General features: G+C 41.4%; 1 protein-coding gene across 1 annotated transcript in view; it reads left to right on the top strand.

The window, feature by feature from the left end:
* Positions 1-5,180: 5,180 nt before the first annotated feature.
* GALNT2 (polypeptide N-acetylgalactosaminyltransferase 2) overlaps positions 5,181-21,298 on the top strand; it is an 84,289-nt gene continuing 68,171 nt past the window's right edge. The window contains exon 1 of the mRNA XM_083361268.1: positions 5,181-5,388. Coding sequence (XP_083217394.1) covers positions 5,278-5,388 — 111 coding nt within the window. The 5' untranslated portion in view covers positions 5,181-5,277. The remainder of the gene's footprint in view (positions 5,389-21,298) is intronic.

The following is a 21,298-nucleotide window of genomic DNA, read 5'->3' as shown; positions in this document are numbered from 1 at the left end:
AAAGATTTAAAAATCTTCATTAAATTATAATTTAAAAGAAGTACAAATTATTAAAGAAAAAAACAATGTCATGTAGTTGGTCAAATCTCTCTAGTGCAAAGCTAGGGAGAGATTAATCAGATTAGCTGCTCCTTGGGATGAGCTGTTTGTTCAATGAATTTAAACTTATGTAACATTTAAACAGGTTTCGGTCTTACCTTTTCTTTCTCAACATGTCAGTTACTTTTTCCTTTCATTTCTACTCTTGCTTAACTTTTTTCTTTTCTATCCTTTCCTATCTTTCCCAATGCCACTACTCCTTCATGACATCTATCTCATCTCTCCCCTCCCTCCCTCCCTCCCTCCCTTCTTACAATGTACCTGATCTCCTTATACCTCCTCTTTCCCCTTCCTTTCCTTCCTTCTTTCCTCACAATGTGCATTACATGTGCATGTGCTTATATTTTTTCATACATACAGTATATATATATATATATATATATATATATATATATATATATATATATATATATATATATATATATATATATATATATGTAGATCTAGAGTCTCGGGTTTCTTCCCGCGTTCCTTTCATCTTCACAACTTTCTGAAGATGAAAGGAACGCGGGAAGAAACCCGAGACTCTAGATCTACACATACAGACACCCGCGAGAATCTACGAAAACATATATATATATATGTATATATATGTATATGTATATGTATATATATATATATATATGTAGATCTAGAGTCTCGGGTTTCTTCCCGCGTTCCTTTCATCTTCAGAAAGTTGTGGCGACGTTTCGACGAAATCCCATCCGTCATCATCAGGCCGGAGTGTTCCTCCTGCTGCTTCCAGGAGCAATGCGTGGTCTGGCTGTTCCTTTCCTTCCAACTGCCGGTGGGGCTGTGTTCTGACTGGGTGGAGGCGTGGCTGCTTTCTGATTGGGTGGGGGTGTCCTCCGATTGGGTGGAGGCGTGGTTGTCTTCTGATTGAGTGGAGGCGTGGCTGTCTTCTGATTGGGTGGATGCGTGGTTGTCTTCTGATTGGTTGGAGGCGTGGCTGTCTTCTGATTGGGTGGGGTGTGTTCTGAATGGGTGGGGTTTTTTGTTGTGTTGTAATATCCTGAGTGTTGTGATTTGGTGTCCTGAGGAGTGGGCTGTGTAGTGGCCTCCAGAGCTTTGGTTTGGCTCCGAGTTCGAGGACCTGCTATGTATCTCTGGTATGGGTCAGTCAGGTTCGTGTGTGCGTTCTTCTGCTTGGGTGATGGCACTTTTGCTTGACTTGTTCTGTCTTCTGTGTGGGGGAGTTTTTGTTCTGGGTGTGGATGAGTCTTGCTGGGGCTGGTGGCATTTGGGGTTGTTTGTTGGTTTTTTAAATCCTTGTTTGCTGAAATTCGTTTCTCTATCAATGCTGGTTTCCAAATGTCATGTAGGCGGGAGGTGTCGTCTCGCTTGTTCATACTGTCTGGGTGTTTTTCTATTTCAATGGCTTCTCTGATTATTCTGCTATTGAGATGTTCTATTTTGGCGAGAACATCTCAATAGCAGAATAATCAGAGAAGCCATTGAAATAGAAAAACACCCAGACAGTATGAACAAGCGAGACGACACCTCCCGCCTACATGACATTTGGAAACCAGCATTGATAGAGAAACGAATTTCAGCAAACAAGGATTTAAAAAACCAACAAACAACCCCAAATGCCACCAGCCCCAGCAAGACTCATCCACACCCAGAACAAAAACTCCCCCACACAGAAGACAGAACAAGTCAAGCAAAAGTGCCATCACCCAAGCAGAAGAACGCACACACGAACCTGACTGACCCATACCAGAGATACATAGCAGGTCCTCGAACTCGGAGCCAAACCAAAGCTCTGGAGGCCACTACACAGCCCACTCCTCAGGACACCAAATCACAACACTCAGGATATTACAACACAACAAAAAACCCCACCCATTCAGAACACACCCCACCCAATCAGAAGACAGCCACGCCTCCAACCAATCAGAAGACAACCACGCATCCACCCAATCAGAAGACAGCCACGCCTCCACTCAATCAGAAGACAACCACGCCTCCACCCAATCGGAGGACACCCCCACCCAATCAGAAAGCAGCCACGCCTCCACCCAGTCAGAACACAGCCCCACCGGCAGTTGGAAGGAAAGGAACAGCCAGACCACGCATTGCTCCTGGAAGCAGCAGGAGGAACACTCCGGCCTGATGATGACGGATGGGATTTCGTCGAAACGTCGCCACAACTTTCTGAAGATGAAAGGAACGCGGGAAGAAACCCGAGACTCTAGATCTACACATACAGACACCCGCGAGAATCTACGAAAACATATATATATATGTATGTATATTAATACAAGTATGTTTCTGTGCCTTGGCCTTCCCTTTTCAGGGCAAGGCTCCTGGCAAAGGGGGGAGGGAGAGAGGAAGAAATAGCATAATAAAAAAATTATACAGGGCAGCTGTTTTGTTACCCGGTTCATCCTGGAATTTTTTTTTTACTAGACTGAGCCAGTATGGTATATTTATTTATTTATTTTTATTACATTTATATCCCGCCCTTCTCCGAAGACTCAAGGCGGCTTACAAGCTTAGCAGTAGCCTTCATTCTATGTATATGCCTGCTTATTAGGGCTTTCACACACACCCCCAAGTGGCATTATTACAAAGTCAGCTTAATTGCCCCCAACAATCTGGGTCCTCATTTTACCTACCTCGGAAGGATGGAAGGCTGAGTCAACCTTGAGCCTGCTGGGACTCGAACCTGCACTAATTGCAAGCAGCTGGTGTTACTTAAGGAGGCATTAGCCCACTGCTCCACCAAGGCTCTATAGGAAACAATTCAATTTTGACTGTTTGTCAAAATAGCTATGTCCTCTAACTATATAACCCATTTCATTGTATCCCACAATAGTGAGACAAAATAGATAGTATTGATAATAGTCCTTCAGAATAAACATTTGAGAGGACTTCATTTCCACAGAGTTATGTGACCAATTGGCCAGGTTTTTCAAAATGTTAAAGCTGTTGCTATAAAATAATGGTATAAAAAACTCTGTCACTCACAGAGTAGATAGGAAGAATACATGAAGACCATCAGTTATATTTAGCAAGGTAGAAAGTAACACTCTCTAAGTAGTTTCTTCATCTCCAAACTATTCATAAGCAACAATCTGAAGAATCTCCAATGGCGGATTCAGTGATAAAACATGGAACACTCTTTTTTTCCTTTCCACCTGGTAAAACAAAATGAAACTATTGAAATTTTCTTTGGAATCATCTATCACCTCTTTGAATGACCAAAAATTATACACACACAGACAAAAACCCCTCCAAACCTTCTGTGACCCAATTTGTAGAGGTTGGTTTTGGGATAAGGAAAAATGATGAGATCAAATGGTTCAGGACCACACAACATGGGAAATGGGGGAAATCTTAGGAATTAAGATTCCCTATATTTGCTATAGCCTATTATTTAAAGTTTCCTGAAGCCATGATAAATTCATTCAGCTCCATATCCTTTCTGTTTTGGACAATTTGCATTCGATAAGGATCCCATATGGGCATATGGGAAACTCATTCATATTACTGGGTAGGCATTATATGAAGCGTGTCCCCATGTTTCCCATGTGCCAACTGATGCAGTGAAGGCAGACAATATCATATTGTTCAATTTCTCCCCCATGCCCCTTCCAAGTACCATGTAGAGCTAGAAAACCAATCATAACTACAATGAATTGGGTCTTATTCATTTCATTTTTTTAAAAAAAAATATGAGTGTTAGGGAATTCCAAAGAGTGTCTTATCTCCTTTTAATTGTCTGTCCATACTGTTTTTTTCCATATTATTCCCATTACTGTGAATCTCGCTCATCTACCTATCCTTGTTATATGCTACTTATTCCTAGTGCAATGACAGTAGCCAGTGTACAATTTTTCCTTTGTTAGCACAACATTATGCTTCACTGGCACACACTGGCACATGCCAGTTTAGAGTTCTGGTCCCTCTGCCCAATCATGATACTATTCTTAGTTTAAAAATAGTAGCTTTGATGTACAAAAATAAAGTTAGGCTATTGTGAATTTTTTATAGGGCGTTCTTTATGCTTCTTTATCATTCTAATAAATACAGCCCAATAACTGTATTATTTTTTCATAACATTCCCAGAATAACTAAACCTGTCAGAATATCAAATATTAACCCACATCCAAATGGGTCAATTTATGAAATCAGGTGGGAAGTGGCATAAGGCCCGGTCATTAGTAATTGCCTTCCTATATGCTCAAATCTTTGCACGGAACAATTGGTGAGGGCAGTTTGAAGATCTGTGTTCCTGTACGGGATATTCCATCCATTCTTGCCATGAGTAAGCAATTAGGAACAGTACAATCCTAAACAAGTATGCTTGGAAATAATTAGATCCTGCTGTGTTCAGGGCAAATCTCCTAAGGATATCCTGCAACTTCTCCTTGCAGCTCCTAAAACGAATTCCTTGACATTTAAAAACTCAACGAGGAAAACACGCACTACACCAGGGGTCTTCAAACTTGGCCCTTTTATGACTTGTGGACTTCAACTCCCAGAATTCCTCAGCCAGGCACGCTGGCTGAGGAATTCTGGGAGTTGAAGTCCACAAGTCATAAAAGGGCCAAGTTTGAAGACCCCTGCACTACACCATTTCTTACTGATCTTGCAATCTCTCTCCTAGAAAGTCGGCTACACTTCCATTTTCTCCGACCTTAGGGATCAAGACCCGAGGAACTCCCGTTCGATGCGGAGAGGCGAGGCTTGAAGCCACATTGCTGACATCCAAATTTGGTTTCCCTCCCACCCCCAAACCTAAGAGATTCCAGTAGCCCGCTTTGCTGGCGCCTATTTGGAAGGGCATTTTGGAAATTGCAATGGGAAGAGGGGTTCCCCGACTTCCCAACCGCAGAAGCAGCAGCCTGGCGGAACTTCCAGGCAAAGAAAGGAGCCAGCTGCCGGCTCTCCCGCAGCCACAGCCGGCTCAGCCCGTCGCGGACAAACCGGAGGGACCCCAGGAGGCTTAGCGTGCGGCAGCCCGGACGACGTTCTTCGCCCCGCCCCCGTCCCCGGGAGGCGGGGCGGCGCGGCTCGCGATTGGCCAGGGGGTGGGCGCTCGCCCTCTGCCCCCTGACCCTGCGCGGCGGCGGCAGCGGCGGTGGAGGTAGCGGCAGCGGCTGCCGCCCGTTTCCTGCTGGCCTGGCGGCGGCTGGTGCCACTGCTCAGCGTTGGGCGGGCGGGAGAATAATGCGGCGCAGGTCTCGGCTGCTGCTCTGCTTCGCTTTCCTCTGGGTGCTGGGGATCGCCTACTACATGTACTCTGGGGGAAGCGCCGCGCTGGCCGGAGGCGGCAGGAAGGTAAAGGGGAAACGTGGAGCGAGCTGCTGGCTCCCCGGGCGCCGTCGTGGGCTGGGTCAGGCTGGCGGGTGGACCGCTGCCTTTGCCGTCGGGACTCTCGGGGGAGGAGGTAGTCTTCTCCAGCCGGCGTTTCCGCCTGAGCCTCTCCGGCTAACCCGGAGGCTCTCTAAACTCTGCTCTTTGGCGTGGCGTGTGTATGTGTGTGTGTGTGCGTGTCCAGGGAGAACTAGTTTCTCACCCAGGCGGGCGGGAAAGAGCTTCCTCTCCGGCTCGCCCGCCGTCCTCTGGCGTTCCGCTGATTGCCCGGCCGCTTTCCCCAGTTGAGAAGTGGCGCCTGCCTGCCTGCCTGCCTGCCTGCCTGCCGGGAGATTTCCCTTCCAGTCTCTCTCTCCCCGATCCTGGTGTCTGGGCAGGCTTTTTGCGCTGCGTGGAAAACCTGCCCAAGCTAGGCGGCGAGAGACCTTTCGGGAGAGTGGATGAGTCGCGCCCATCATCCCCGGCAACATGGCTGCGGATGATGGGCGTGGACGTCCAGCGCGTCCGGGGAACGCTGCCTTATGCTGTAGTGGCGGCGTCCTCTATGTCTCTCTCTCCATCTCTCCCTCTCTCCATCTCTCCCTCTCTCTCTCTCCCTTTCCCTCCCTCCCTCTCTCCCTCTCTCTCTCTCTCTCTCTCTCCCTCCCTCCCTCTCTCTCCCTCTCTCTCTCTCTCCCTCTCTCTCTCTCTCTCTCCCTCTCTCTCTCTCCCTCTCCCTCCCTCCCTCCCTCCCTCTCTCTCCCTCCCTCCCTCCCTCTCTCTCTCTCTCTCTCTCTCTCTCTCTCTCTCTCTCTCTCTCTGTGTGTGTGTGTGTGTGTGTGTGTCGGCAGCGATGCTCGTTCCCTTCCTGGGGAAAACCTGGAGCTTGCGGGAGCTTTCCAGCGAGGGAAAGCCGCCTTTCATCTTCCCGGGGGTTGGAGAAGGCGAAGCTCGCTCTCTCACCTCGGTGCAGTGCGGGTGTGCGCGATTCCACCATCTACGTTACGTTTCCGCCTTCTCCCCTTGGAGAAGTGGAGGTGAGACCGGCTGTTTTTTCCTCGCCTTCTACGGCGGGGGAAGCGCCAAGGCATTCCCGGGCCAGCGGGTGGAGAGTGAGTGGGTGTGGGGGTTTCTAGCCCCTCTGGCTCTCTTTCAGACCGGGAGGGAAGAGCCGGATGGTTCCTTTCTGGACTTCAGTCTGGTTTCTAACTCGTCATTACCCGGGCTGCGTCCAAACCAACTGGAGCGAGCCACGTCGTGCCTTGCGGGGAAAATGAGCGTGGGAGGAAGATTATTAGGGTAATGGGGAAAGCTGGCAATCCTCCCTCTTCTCATTTGACTGGAGGAGTCCTTAATGGGATGTCTTGCTAGTAGTTCTTATTGGAACTTGCATGTATCATTGGAGCCACTTGAGTCGGCTTGCCTCATCCTTACTGCTGTTTCTCTCAGTGCTTTAGAATTGTTTTAAGTATAATTAACTGGGTAAAGTCATCCTATACTGCTCTTACTGAGGGAGACCTGGGGAGTGTTTATCCCTTTCTTTCTGTCTTTCCATTGTTGACCATTTCCATTTCACTACGGTTGAGTAGTTTCATTGGGAGGGAGTTAAAATGCCAAGGCTGGCGTTAAGTTGATGCCAGGTTGAAAGCTGGTCATGGATACTTTTGCTGAATACTTTTGCTGAAATGTCTCTGGAATGCCACCCCCAGTTTTCTGCTCACCTATGTTTAAAAACAAAAAAACATTGGGGGGGGGGAAGAAATCTCATATTCACATTTACCAAGAATAAAGAATACTTCCTTCTTTCCAGTATGTATTTTCTTCAATCATTCCTAATATAGCTGTTTGAAATAGTACAAATATGTCCTCATGGAAGTGGCTGCTCATTATATATGGTACACATGCACACAAACATACATATATGCAGATACCAAGCATTTTTAATGGGTTTACATGACAATTCAGTAGACAGGTAATATTTGACACTATTCATATTTAGAGATAATGTTAGAGTAAGGTGTGTTTAGTTTGATTCTTCAGCTAATTGTGTGAGGAACATTGATAGTTACATTATTTTGAGAATTAAGATCTTCAGTCCAAATGATGATTAATTGTATGATTCCAAATTAAACCTTTTTAATTAACCAGTTAACAAATAGTTCATTTCCTTATGCCCAAGAAACTCTTTCTAACAAGAATGTTATGATATAGCAAAGAAGCCTGTCAGATTTTTTATGTTTAGCGTAAATATAACAGTGTCATTTTACATCTAAAGGAAATGGGGACTGTAATAGGAAATATTCACAAAACTGAATAGCTTAAAGCTTAAAGGACTAAAATGAAAAAAAGTCCTAAAGCACAGTAATGACCAGTAGTATTGAAGGAATATATCTGCAAATGGGGGAGATTGATAATTATATCTGAATTGCTGGTTTAGGTTTCTATTTTCTGTCAATGAAGCATAATATTTAATCCCAACTTTTGGAATGGTTTAGTAATTCTAAGCATAGGAAGAAGAATGTAAGTGTAATGGCTTTTGAAATTGTTCTAAAAGGCTCATTTAGCATGGAATGCAAAGCCTTGAAAGAAAACACAACACATTGCATGTGTTTTGTGAATAAAATTTTTGCTGTTAGAACATTTAATATATTCACAGAATTGTATACTATTTAATTATCCATAAAAAAGATCATTACAAAATTGAAAGATCAATTTTAATAGATTGTAGTTTGGCTTTACAAAGTGTAACAGTAGATAAACTTTCAAAGAAATTGCAGGGGTGTTTTTATGTGCAGATAGTACTCTTGAGTGTACTTTCTGCTAGTTTCAGCCAGTTTCTTCTTTTATTGATTTCTTGAACTGTTCCTGCTCTAGTCTCAGTTTTGTTATTTTAATACTGTGACATGTATTTAAAACATTTTTTAAAAAATTATGAAGATTGGCCTACTTAAAGGTCAGACTATCCAGGCCATAAAGTTGAAGACAAAGAGGTGCTTTGGAGTGCCCAGAGGTGTGAACCTAGCACATATATATGCAACTCTATAAAACAGCTTTGCAGTTGCTGCAAAATCCTGGGAAGATAGTCTTAGTTTAAGGAATTGCAGACAAGTATTATGGTTTTTGAAATACCCTTTTGCCTTCAAAAGCAGATCGCAGCACAACCCCATTTAAAGTCTCTAGGAATTACAGCAAAAGTGAAGCAGCAGCCTACAAGGCTACATTTACAGATAGATATCTGTACAAAAGTGAACTGATGGAATATTTATTACATTTAAATTGTCCTTGATCTCCAGGAAAATTGTGAGCTTTGTTTTCTCTCCCATGGTATTCTCATAGCAGCCTCTGGAGTAGATTAGGCTTTGAGATAATGGGTAAAACATTAAGCTTTGTGTATCTTTCTTTGAAGGCTCTCATTCCAGCACTAACTGCTACATTGTATTAATTCTTAGGTAAGTAGGCAAGCACTACTTAGCTTTATAAAGTCAGGTTTGATCTTTCATTGCTCTTTAGAATTAACTGGACCTGTTTTGGGAAGGCATCTTTCATTCATGCAGGGGGAACATCTCAAGTTCATTCATTTCTTTACTAATTTCAGTCCTTTAGCGCAGATCTTTTCTATATTTCTACATGTCATCAATTAACAGTTTTGAAGAAATATAAATTATGCATTTTTGTTCTATCTGAAGTATTTGCATAAATTAGATTGTTTGTTTATTGGATGCTGGTTTTATAGTTAAATAGAAGAAAGCACATCTCGATTCTTAATGTTGTTGCAAAATAAAGAAGCTGAAGAAATGAGTTTTTGACTTAGATTTATAGGAAGATATATGTTGTAGCCCAAAATTCTATAGTTCAAGTTTATTTGGTGGGGCTTTTTCATTAGCTGTCTACTTTGCCAACATTCCTTGTCCAATCCCTAAGAGAAGTTGGCTAGGTCTAATTAAAAGGGAGAATAGAATGGAATGGAGTAGAATAGAATAGAATAGAAAACTTTGTTGTCACTTTGAATGTACACTAATCGGCATGCATTAAAATAAAATTTTGTTGCATATGGCACTCAAAAGGTTCACCACCTCCAATATACACTATATAAATATGACAAAAATAAATAAATACAGAATTATGCATAGACCCCCATAAATTATATGACACAGAGAGACAAAACAGTCTAGTTCGGATTATGTATACATGTGCATGGCAAGAAAAACGAATCTTGTGAGTTTACCAGATGGATGGCATAGGGAACAACGCTATTACAGAATTGGGTACTCCTGCTAGAAGTACTTCGAAACCTCCTCCCAGAGGGGAGCAATAGAAACAGACCATAAAGTGGGTGTGTGGGGTCTCTAACAATGCTTTGAGCTCTAAGCACATAGTGCTTATAAGCAGCATCCTGGATACCGGGGAACTAGCTTCCTATGATCATCTCAGCTGTCCATACCATTCTCTGTATGGACTTTCTATCTGAGGCGCTGCTGCCACCAAACCAGACAGTGATGCAGTATGTTAAAATGCTCTCAATTGTGCCTCTGTAAAAAGTGGCCAGGACAGAAGGAGAGAGATGTGCTCTCCTCATCCAATGCAGGAAATGCAGAAAATGCAGATGCTGGTTTGGACGCTTCACTAAGGATGAGGTGTGAAGAGACCAATTCAGATTGTTAGTTATGGGCACCCCTAGATACTTAATACTTTAGTATCTTAACTGCAAATATGCCTTTGCCTTGGTCTATTGGGAGAAGCAGAATCAGTTATGCATGTCCTCCTCTGTCATTTTAATTCAATTAGGCATAAGAACTTAATGACATCTGTTAATTAATTAACACTCCATTCTTCTCCTTTTAACTGATAAGCCAAGTGATGATTTCTGGGATAGTCACAAAACTTTGTTCGTCTTCCATTGCTATTTGAGGCAAGATTTTTATTATTTTGATATATAAAATAATGCAGACTTTATTGTTATAGATGTGATTTTATTATTTTAATATTCAGATTTTAGGGTGGTATATCTTTCATTCACTATAAGTAAACAAAATATAATAAATATGCAGTCTGTAGCAATTTACGTGCCAACTATAGCTTTTTTTTTAATTGAGAGCAGTATAGTAATCACACAATTCTATAAGTTTCCCAAGTAATCCTTATGTTCAGATTGTTCCAGACTGTGTCCTTAAGATATTAGAAAATGAAGTTTAAACAACAGAATTAAACTAACATTTCTATATTTTCAAATATACATCATTACTTCAGTTCATAGGAGCATCTCCTAGGTAGGGGTTTACTCAGGTGAAACTACTACTAATGGAAATGAGGCACATTATAACTACTTACATTATCAAACCTCCCTTTCCCATATTTTCTCACATTTTCCAGAAGCTTGAGGCTTTGTGAAATAAACTTTCAAAAGGCACAAGAGACTGGAGGCAGAGGAACCGCTAACATTTGTTTCTTCCTCTTGATGGTTGCACTAAATCAAAGCTTTTCCTGAACAGCTGAAACATTTTTATTTATGGGATGAGAAGTCTGGATTCCAACCCTTTGTCTTCCCCCCCCCCCAATACTGTAGAAGAAACTAGAATATTTTTCACTTCAAATATTTCCTGAAAAGCAAGCAGATGATTGACTTATTAGTAACAACAATCTGCTGTAATATTGTGCCAGGTGATGTGCATTCTTTCCAAAATATACTATATGTCTGTTTTCACCAAGTGTTAAGGATACCTTTTGGGAATACTGTATTCTGTAATGCATTAATACACACAAAATGGAATCATGCCCCAAATAATAGAAAAATTTCTTACTAAGCATGATAAAAATATTATAGGGCTGCATAAAACTTAGATCACTTAATTAATTAAAGAGGAATAACTTGTAATTATTGCAGTGTGCTTTTTAAGTAACACTTTTATATGGCTGTTTGCTAGACAGCTGACTGAGAATCTGCTGAATGAGGAGTTTCTGGCAGTTTTCAGTGATGTGTAGAAATAGTTGAATTGTTCTACCTTCCTTTTTTCATTTTTTTCTCCCCTAATACCTTAAAACATGTCATGGTCTAAGTAATAATCCTTCACTGTCTGAAATTGCTAAGGAAGCATTTAGGTTAGACTCTTTTGGGTTATTTTTAACTGTTTTATAGGTAAATCCTCTGTATATTATGCTGTATTTATGTGTCTTTGAAAGTGTGTTTCACTGAATTGAAGGCTCAGATGAAGCATCCTTTAAAACCAAACTGATGGGACAAAATGTCGTGTTTTTTTTAGCTATGTCCCTTTGCTTTAATGGATTACAGAAATTTTCCCATATTTATTTGGTTTATATTGTACCTTTATTTTTGTATAATTCCACGTGACATGAATATTGTTGTTATTTGAACCCACCTTTACTATTTTTATAAGGCAGGGAACATATCCAACATAGGTAAAGGTAAAGATTCCCCCGCACATGCCTGCTAGTCGTTTCCGACTCTAGGGGCCGGTGCTCATCTCTGTTTCAAAGCTGAAGAGCCAGCGCTTGTCCGAGGATGTCTCCATGGTCATGTGGCCAGCATGACTAGACGCCAAAGGCGCACGGAACGCTGTTACCTTCCCACTGGAGTGGTCCCTATTTTTCTACTTGCGTTTTTACGTGCTTTCAAACTGCTAGGTTGGCAGAAGCTGGGACGAGTAACAGACGCTCACTCTGCTACATGGCACTCGGGATTTGACCCGCCAAACTGCCGACCTTCTGATCGACAAGCTCAGCGTCCTAACCCACTGAGCCACCACGTCCCTTAAATATCTAACATACCTTTCTCCTATTTTCCCTCCAACAACAGTCCTATGAGTGGATATATGCATGTCTACCATTCTTCTCTATTAAGAGATACAGTCATTAGAAAGTGCAAATGATGGATTCCTCTTCATATGTTTTAGTATATATGGTAGTACTTTCTGGTAGGAGAACTCTTAATTCCAGCTGAGTGGTAATTGAAAAAAAGGACAAATATATTTTGTGACTAAGTTGCCACAGTTGGAGAGAAGCATGTTGCATTGAAAAATACTTGGTGTTCCAAGATCTAGAATTAGGCAACATCCTTATTAGGTTCAAATGTTATCACAAAATGAATATTTTTTCAGGGCCTTTGGCATTTTTCATCACTCTTTTAGAGTGGGGCAGAGTAAGAAAAATGACTTTACAGCTATAAGGTCCGCTTGACTTAGTTTTAGAAGAATGTAGATTTAATTGGATTAAGTGTTGTTATCTATCTATCTATCTATCTATCTATCTATCTATCTATCTATCTATCTATCATATATAGGTTATACTCATGGGATAAAGACACCCTCCCCCAATATGAAATATAATATTCAACAGTTATCTAGATTTACCTTCAGCAGTAGTGCAACACTCTGGGCTTGATATACAATATACACACAACATGATTTTTCTAACTATTGCAGGAAAGATGTATTAAAACAGTGAAATATATAGAAATAAAACACTTCAGTGCAGTAAATGCAATATGTAACATCTGTGGATATAGCTTGATATAGGACAAAGCAGGGACGCAGGGACGTGGTGGCTCAGTGGTTTAGGACGCTGAGCTTGTCGATCAGAAGGTCGGCAGTTTGGCGGGTCGAATCCCGAGTGCCGCGTAACAGAGTGAGCGCCTGTTACTCGTCCCAGCTTCTGCCCACCTAGCAGTTCGAAAGCACGTAAAAAGGCAAGTAGAAAAATAGGGACCACTACGGTGGGAATGTAACAGCGTTCCGTGCGCCTTTGGCGTCTAGTCATGCCGGCCACATGACCACGGAGACGTCCTCGGACAAGCACTGGCTCTTCGGCTATGAAACGGAGATGAGCACCGGCCCCTAGAGTCGGAAACGACTGCATGTGCGGGGGAACCTTAGGACAAAGCAGATAATACTTTATATATAATGGATGAGGGATTGAAAATTCCCTCTCAGGTGGTTCGTAAAAGAGAATGGGGCTAGATCCATTTTGCTTTTCTTGTTATTATTTTCTCATAAGAGCACTTTCTGGAAATGGATAAATGCCAGATAAGAAAAAGTAGTCCCAGCGTATAGAAGTGCAGATTGGAGATCAGGAAATTAGACAGCAGGCGCAGGACTAGCAAAAGCTAGAGGTGGTAGAGAATTTCTTTCCTTTACGGATTGTGATGAGAGGTGTGTGACTTTATGCTGTGTGTTGTGGGTGATTGTGGGAGTTCAAGCAGGTGAATGAAATGTTTTCTTCAGAAGTAATTGCTCATTTCTTTTTGATACTTTCAACTTTCTTCTAGTTCTGATTCCTAGCAGGGGTGTCAAACTGCCAGCCCGTGGGCCGGATGCGTCATCCGGAAGCCACGCCCACTCCATTGCCGGCAATGGTAAAAGAGTCCCAATATGTCTCGCGATGTCATGTGACGTCGCGAGTTTGACATGTCTGCTTTAGAGTGAGTTGTCTGCCGTGTCTCTGTCTTATAGGGATTTAAAAAGGGATTTAAATAAAGAGTTAACAGTTTGTTGTTCCCTTATCCCATTTACCACTGGAACTTGTCAGGGAAGTTGACAATTGTAATTCAGTGTACAGTAGTTCAGAAATAGGGCTGGGTGGCCTCAGTGTATCCACAGTGCCATTTTCCAAATTGGTAATAGATCTGACAGTCTAAATAGACAATGCATACAAAAGGAAACCAGGAACCGAATACTGTAGAGTTTAATCTAACTACAGGCAGTCTCATCTCATGTTTTATTGTAACACTGTGATTAAACACTGATGGGTTACAACAGGAAACCTTTCCTTTCCTTTTTATTTCTTGCTTAGTTTAACAAGTAGTGTCTGGAAAAGTCCTGGGGAACCGTAAAGCTTGCTCACAATTTTATAGTAGTCTGATTGGTCCTAATGAAGTGTGTCTAAATGTGGATTTTCTATATGAAAAAAGCTGCTTTTGATTTTGTATAACTTTGAAATCTCAATCTCAATCAAGCTACAGATGTCAAGCAAGCAGGATAGGTGAACTATAATTCTAGCAAAAGAAAAAGAACAAGCTTGTTCTTTTGAAAAAAGAACTCAGTCATTTGGGTATCATCTTTTTAGAGTCCCTACAATAGTGGCAAACTTGTCTTTTTACATTCTTGCAAATCAGCACAAATTCTAGCTAGTGTTAGAAATTTACATTTCATGCTTGCTGGCTGTTTGCCACAATGTTATTGTGAGAGGATAGGAGCTATATTAGTGGTTGGCCAATCTAGTTTGATTTAGCTGGCTGTGGATAATCACATGATGAAAGCTTGGTCTGCGTGACAATTCATGAAATTACTACTGCAATTTATTCTGTATAACAACTTGCAGGAGAAAATTGAATTTGTTATATGTAGTTGAAGATTGATAGGTAAATTTTGTTCATCTATTTCAGAATGTGGTTTTTAAACAAGAACTGTTAGTAGTATTCAGATTTAGTGGTAAATATATGTAATCTACCATACTATATCAGTCACGGCATTACTTTTGAAATATTATAGCAAATCCCTCAAAAAGTCTAACAAATGTAGACATTATCATGAAAATGCTATTGATAGGAAGCATTTTGGCCATGATTTCAAGAAATGGGCAATGATATTCTTCTTACTATATTAATTGTTAGTGCTGTCTATATATATAGTTAATACTTTTAGATTTACCTATTAATATTTTGGTTATTCAATCAGGACAAGATATTAATTTATTAAATTTATATGCTATCCATCTCAGTGTTGAGTGACTCTCTTGCTAGCTTTCCAATGTTCTCTGTAGGTAGCAGCTGAATATCAAAACAGTTGTAATCTCATTAGCATCTTATTACTGACAACCTTAAAAATGTTTAAAATTTTGTAGAGTCATAACCATTTTCTCTCATGCAAAATAATAAAATATCTCTTTTTGTGTTAAAATTGTTCATGGGTAACACTTCTGTAATTTAAATAAATTAGTCTACATGAGTCCTATTTATGATTTCTGAGCTTGCTAATCAGTGCTTTTTTTTGTAAAAGAAAAAGGTGCCGGAACTCACACATGTCATACAACCTGCCTTGCCTACCCTGCAAGGTTCCATCCAAAAAAGGTGCCGGAACTCCGTTCTGAGCGTTCTATGAGGAAAAAAAGCCCTGTTGCTAATGCATTATTTGTTCATATTTTTTATATATTATCAATTTGCAGATGAAGTCATGGCTATGTACAATAAACCAGGGTGAAAATAATAATGTGGAAATAATAAAAAAAATACTATTTTAAAAAACTATTAAATTTTATCATGAATTAATATAATAAACAGTAATGAGCATATTGATGTCAGATCTTGAATAAATAACCTTCTGAACAACCCTGTTTTTAAGGCTTTTCTAAAGGTTAGAAATGATGAAATCATCTAATTTTCGGATGTGAGGCTGTTACATTGGGTTGGCGCTATTAATGAAAAACAGGAGTTTCTCACTTTCTACTGCATCTCATGTGGGGGAGGAACCTCATATACAGTGGGGCAAAAAAGTATTTAGTCAGCCACCAATTGTGCAAGTTCTCCCACTTAAAAAGATGAGAGAGGCCTGTAATTTTCATCATAGGTATACCTCAACTTTGAGAGACAAAATGGGGGGAAAGAATCCAGGAAATCACATTGTAGGATTTCTAACGAATTTATTTGCAAAATATGGTGGAAAATAAATATTTGGTCAATAACAAAAGTTAATCTCAATACTTTGTTATATACCCTTTGTTGGCAATAACAGAGGTCAAACGTTTTCTGTAAGTCTTCACAAGGTTTGCACACACTGTTGCTGGTATTTTGGCCCATTCCTCCATGCAGATCTCCTCTAGAGCAGTGATGTTTTGGGGCTGTCGCTGGGCAACACGGACTTTCAACTCCCTCCAAAGGTTTTCTATGGGGTTGAGATCTGGAGGCTGACTAGGCCACTCCAGGACCTTGAAATGCTTCTTACGAAGCCACTCCTTCATTGCCCAGGCGGTGTGTTTGGGATCATTGTCATGCTGAAAGACCCAGCCACGTTTCATCTTCAATCGGACCTCCGAACTTTCCGTCGAGGACGGAAGACCCATTTGTTTGAATTGGCCGGTCTGGCCTGATGGGGGAGCTGGGTTTTAAATTGTTATTTTAGATTGCATTATTGTTTTTTTTAATTGGGCACTGATTTAATCTTTGTTTTAACTTTTGTATAGTATGGTATTTTTATTTATATGCCCTGTGAACCGCCCTGAGTCCCCAGGGAGAAGGGCGGTATATAAATTAAATAAAACATAAACATAAACATAAAACAATGCCCTTGCTGATGGAAGGAGGTTTTCACTCAAAATCTCACAATACATGGCCCCATTCATTCTTTCCTTTACACGGATCAGTCGTCCTGGTCCCTTTGCAGAAAAACAGCCCCAAAGCATGATGTTTCCACCCCTATGCTTCACAGTAGGTATGGTGTTCTTTGGATGCAACTCAGCATTCTTTCTCCTCCAAACACGACGAGTTGAGTTTTTACCAAAAAGTTCTACTTTGGTTTCAATCTGACCATATGACATTCTCCCAATCCTGTTCTGGATCATCCAAATGCTCTCTAGCAAACTTTAGACGGGCCCGGACATGTACTGGCTTAAGCAGGGGGACACGTCTGGCACTGCAGGATTTGAGTCCCTGGCGGCATAGTGTGTTACTGTGATGGTAGCCTTTGTTACTTTGGTCCCAGCTCTCTGCAGGTCATTCACTAGGTCCCCCCGTGTGGTTCTGGGATTTTTGCTCACCGTTCTTGTGATCATTTTGACCCCACGGGGTGAGATCTTGCATGGAGACCCAGAACGAGGGAGATTATCAGTGGTCTTGTATGTCTTCCATTTTCTAATAATTGCTCCCACAGTTGATTTCTTCACACCAAGCTGCTTGCCTATTGCAAATTCAGTCTTCCCAGCATGGTGCAGGTCTACAATTTTGTTTCTGGTGTCCCTCGACAGCTCTTTGATCTTGGCCATAGTGGAGTTTGGAGTGTGACTGTTTGAGGTTGTGGACTGGTGTCTTTTATACTGATAACAAGTTCAACCAGGTGCCATTCATAGAGGTAATGAGTGGAGGACAGAGGAGCCTCTTAACGAAGAAGTTACAGGTCTGTGAGAGCCAGAAATCTTGCTTGTTTGTAGGTGACCAAATACTTATTTTACCGAGGAATGTACGAATTAATTCATTAGAAATCCTACAATGTGATTTCCTGGATTCTTTCCCCCCATTTTGTCTCTCATAGTTGAGGTATACCTATGATGAAAATTACAGGCCTCTCTCATCTTTTTAAGTGGGAGAACTTGCACAATTGGTGGCTGACTAAATACTTTTTTGCCCCACTGTATGCCACCTGAGTGCACAAGTAAACTACCCAAAGCCTGCTATATGATTATGACAGGATATACATGTGATAAATGAGAAAATAAATATTGATGTGAAGTAGATCATCTTGTAGGTATTCAGCTTCCACGGCATGTAGCGCTCTAAATGTTAAAACCAGCACTTTAAATTGTACATTGCCTGCTCCGAGAGATAGTGCTGTTATTGTTTTTGCCATTATATACGTAGTTGAATTTTGTGTTTTATTTTTTAATGATCTATCTTGCTTATTGTTTATGGGTGTGGAATAGCAAGGATATTCCAATGAATAAAAAGGAAATTCATGGAAGCCTACTGGCAACCAGATTATGCCCTCAGCATTAGTACTATGTGTGACTAGCAACTCTTCCCCTGGTGGAGAAGGTAGCACAATGGAGGATAGCTATATAATATGCTCAGGTCCAAGGAGGATATCTTCAAGAGAGGGTACTCTTGTCTCCTCCTTCAAAAAAAGTTGGTGGTTCTACCTCTAACTCTGATCAAGCGCTGATCTATTTCCGTGATCTATCTGGTAATCCCACCCATGGGAACCAGGTGGGCCAGTGATCCAGTTTACAACTGACAGGGCTTGTATTGTCCAGCACCCTGTCTGCTTCCTTGGAATCCCCAAGTGGCAAGGAATGCCAGATAATATTGCAAGGCTATAGTTTTGGTTATAAGTATTCCTTGAGTTATGATGGCAGTTGGGACCATTGCCAAGTGTTGTTGTCATAAAGTGCAACCGCAATGCTTATCAATGGCAATCCCTGCGGTCCTGATTGCTCATGTTAACTGAATTGCAGCAGTCATTAGGCGAGGACCTATTTTCAACTTTCTGCTAAGTGGCTTTTGCTGGGTGGGGGGAGGACTGTGCAGGGGTGCGCAGATGGCTAGAGCGGCACAGTGTGAGTGCAGTGAGGCTTGGGCTAGTTGCTGCTGGGTGGGGAAAGGGGTGAGGGGGTATGTGGGAAGTGCAGCAAGGTTTAGAGAAGGAGTGTGGGGTGCATGAGTGGTGGACAGGAATGGCGAGGCTTGGGGAAGGTGCAAAGGAAGTGCAGTGAGGCTCTGGGATATTGCATGGGGCGGTGTGAGTAGCTGGCATGACACAGCACAGAGGGGCTGGAGGAGGATGTGTGGGTGGGGGGATTTGAAGTCACTCCACTGATGGCTTTCCCACTGGCTTTCTGGAGTAGTTGGCAGGAAAGATCACTAATAATCACATGATCATGAGGTACTGCAACCAGTCATAAGCATGAGCTGGTTCCCAAGACCCCAAATCATGATTATGTGACTACGGAGGTGCTGATATGGCCAGAATTCTTAAGGACCACTCATAATCACTATTCATTCAGTGCCATTGCAACTTTGAATGGCTGCTGAACAAATAGTTGTAACTTGAGGGCTACCTGTATCTCCAAATCTTTGGCTCATCTAGAGTTACCCAGATTTGCTTGCTTGTCCACTAGTACTTGAATTAATGTGGTCTTATTAGACACAATCCTGTATCAGTTGCAAGATAAGTTTTTCTCTACTTTTTACCTTATGGTACATTTAGCTAAGTTGTACGTTGTATTCTTCTTTTACTTATACTGGCATATAATCCCTTCATCTTTCTTTTCCACTTCCATGATCCATGCGGATCCATAGTCCCTAGTGTGATCTGGAATGATTCTGAGTTCTCTGGTTGGAAATCATTGTGTGCTTCCTATTGTGCCAGTTTTGGACTTGCTACATCTGTTCCATCCAAATCCCACAAGCATCTCTCTATCTTGTTAGACTGTTCACCACCATTAATCAGTTGTGCCTTCTGTTAGAGAGCTTAGTCTCATTTCCTGTATCCATAGCACAGTTTTCAGATTGGATGTGAAGACATGCAGTAAACTAAGCTGCGTGTAGTATATCATTACTGATACAGTAGATTCTCTTGAGGAATGCAAGGGATACATATGCCCCCTCTTCTCACCCCAAGAGCTCTAATCACGCAAATGGCTGCCATACTTGAAATTTGTACAATACAATCAAGCTAGCTATTGGTTTATGTGCTAAGCCTTAGCTAGTAACTTATGTATGCAATTTAATTTTTATGGGAAGCATTTATGTAATTATTTTTGTCAGGCCCAAGCCCATAGATGACACAGTGAAATCCAATTGAATTCAATCCTTTAGTTGCCTGATGGACAGAATCTTGCCAAACTAAAGCTATAATCTTCTAGCCTACTAGATACATCCTAAGTGATTCTATGATGTGGCTACTCTGAAACTCTTCCCTCTTCTCCCATCCAGCTCAGGACTTCACAGTCTCTTTCTCTGGGCCTCTCTCCTTATTCTGTCACATCTTTTAGGCTTATATGCCATTTCAATCAGAAAGTGTTCCCCAGTAGTTTACAATTCTACTGCAATAATTATATTAAAACATACAGTGAATAACACAGAATATAAAGCTGTAAGAAACTACAACAATATCCTCAATATCAGCGTTAACACACCCCAAGGAAAGTGTTTTTTCTTCAAGGTCAGTTCAACCTGTCCTAGCATCTCTAGAGCAGTAGAATGTCTATGTTGATATGGGTAGATATTTGTTCATTTGTACCAGTGATTCCTATGTTATGGGCAAGTTAGAAATCTTCCCACCCCCAACTTATTGAGTGTAGACTTAGGGAGTAAATAGTATATGGAAATTAACTGGCATCTTTCTGTAGTACGCTAATTAACTTTTATTTATCGACAACACTCGTCTTTATTGATGACAAGCATAATCTCAAATATGGATTTGTGTCAGTGAGAAATAATGGACTTGCAAAAAGCTTTTGAACTTCTTTTGCCAAAAGTTAGTAAAGGCTAGGTCAGTGTTTTTCTAACTTGGCAACTTTTAAGATGTTGCCAGAATTCTGCAGCCAGCATGAAGTCCACACATCTTAAAATTTTCCAAGTTTGAGCTAGGTCAGTGATATATAAAAAGAAATTCTGTGGGATTAAGTTCAGACATTGTTTAAAAATACGATGAAACAGATTGATGTACACATAAATATAACTGCATTTCATCAACAATTTTTGATTTCAGTAGAGGCATGTACAGAGCAGTCGGGCTGGTTATGGGGCAGAAGCATTTATGCTTGTAGGAATTGCAGCCAGTCACAACAGACTGTACCTGCTATGAGAAAAACTACCTGTTGGGAGGGAGAGAAATATTGGCATCAGCTGTCATTCTTCCTTTCAGTCTCCACTTAGGCTGGACCATATTTATCTTTCTTGTGCCTCTCCCCTGACAGTGAAGAATTTGTTTGGGGAGTCATTTTCTGCCAGGGGAAGGCTGGATGACTGAGTTTTTTGTTTCATGCTTTGTGCTGATCCCCCTGCAATACTGTATTGCCATGGGACCCCAGGGAACTATGTCAAACAGTTTGGAAAATAGTAGTTAATAGAGAAGTACACAGGTAATCCTCGACTTAGGACCACAATTGAGCCCGATATTTCCATTGCCAAGCAACGCAGTTGCTACGTGAGCTTTGCCCCATTTTGTCACCTTTC

Source organism: Vipera ursinii (genome assembly GCF_947247035.1).
Source record: "Vipera ursinii genome assembly, chromosome: 1".
NCBI lineage: Eukaryota > Metazoa > Chordata > Lepidosauria > Squamata > Viperidae > Vipera > Vipera ursinii.
The sequence above is the reverse complement of the archived record's forward strand: the minus strand, read 5'-3'. Positions and strand labels throughout refer to the sequence as shown.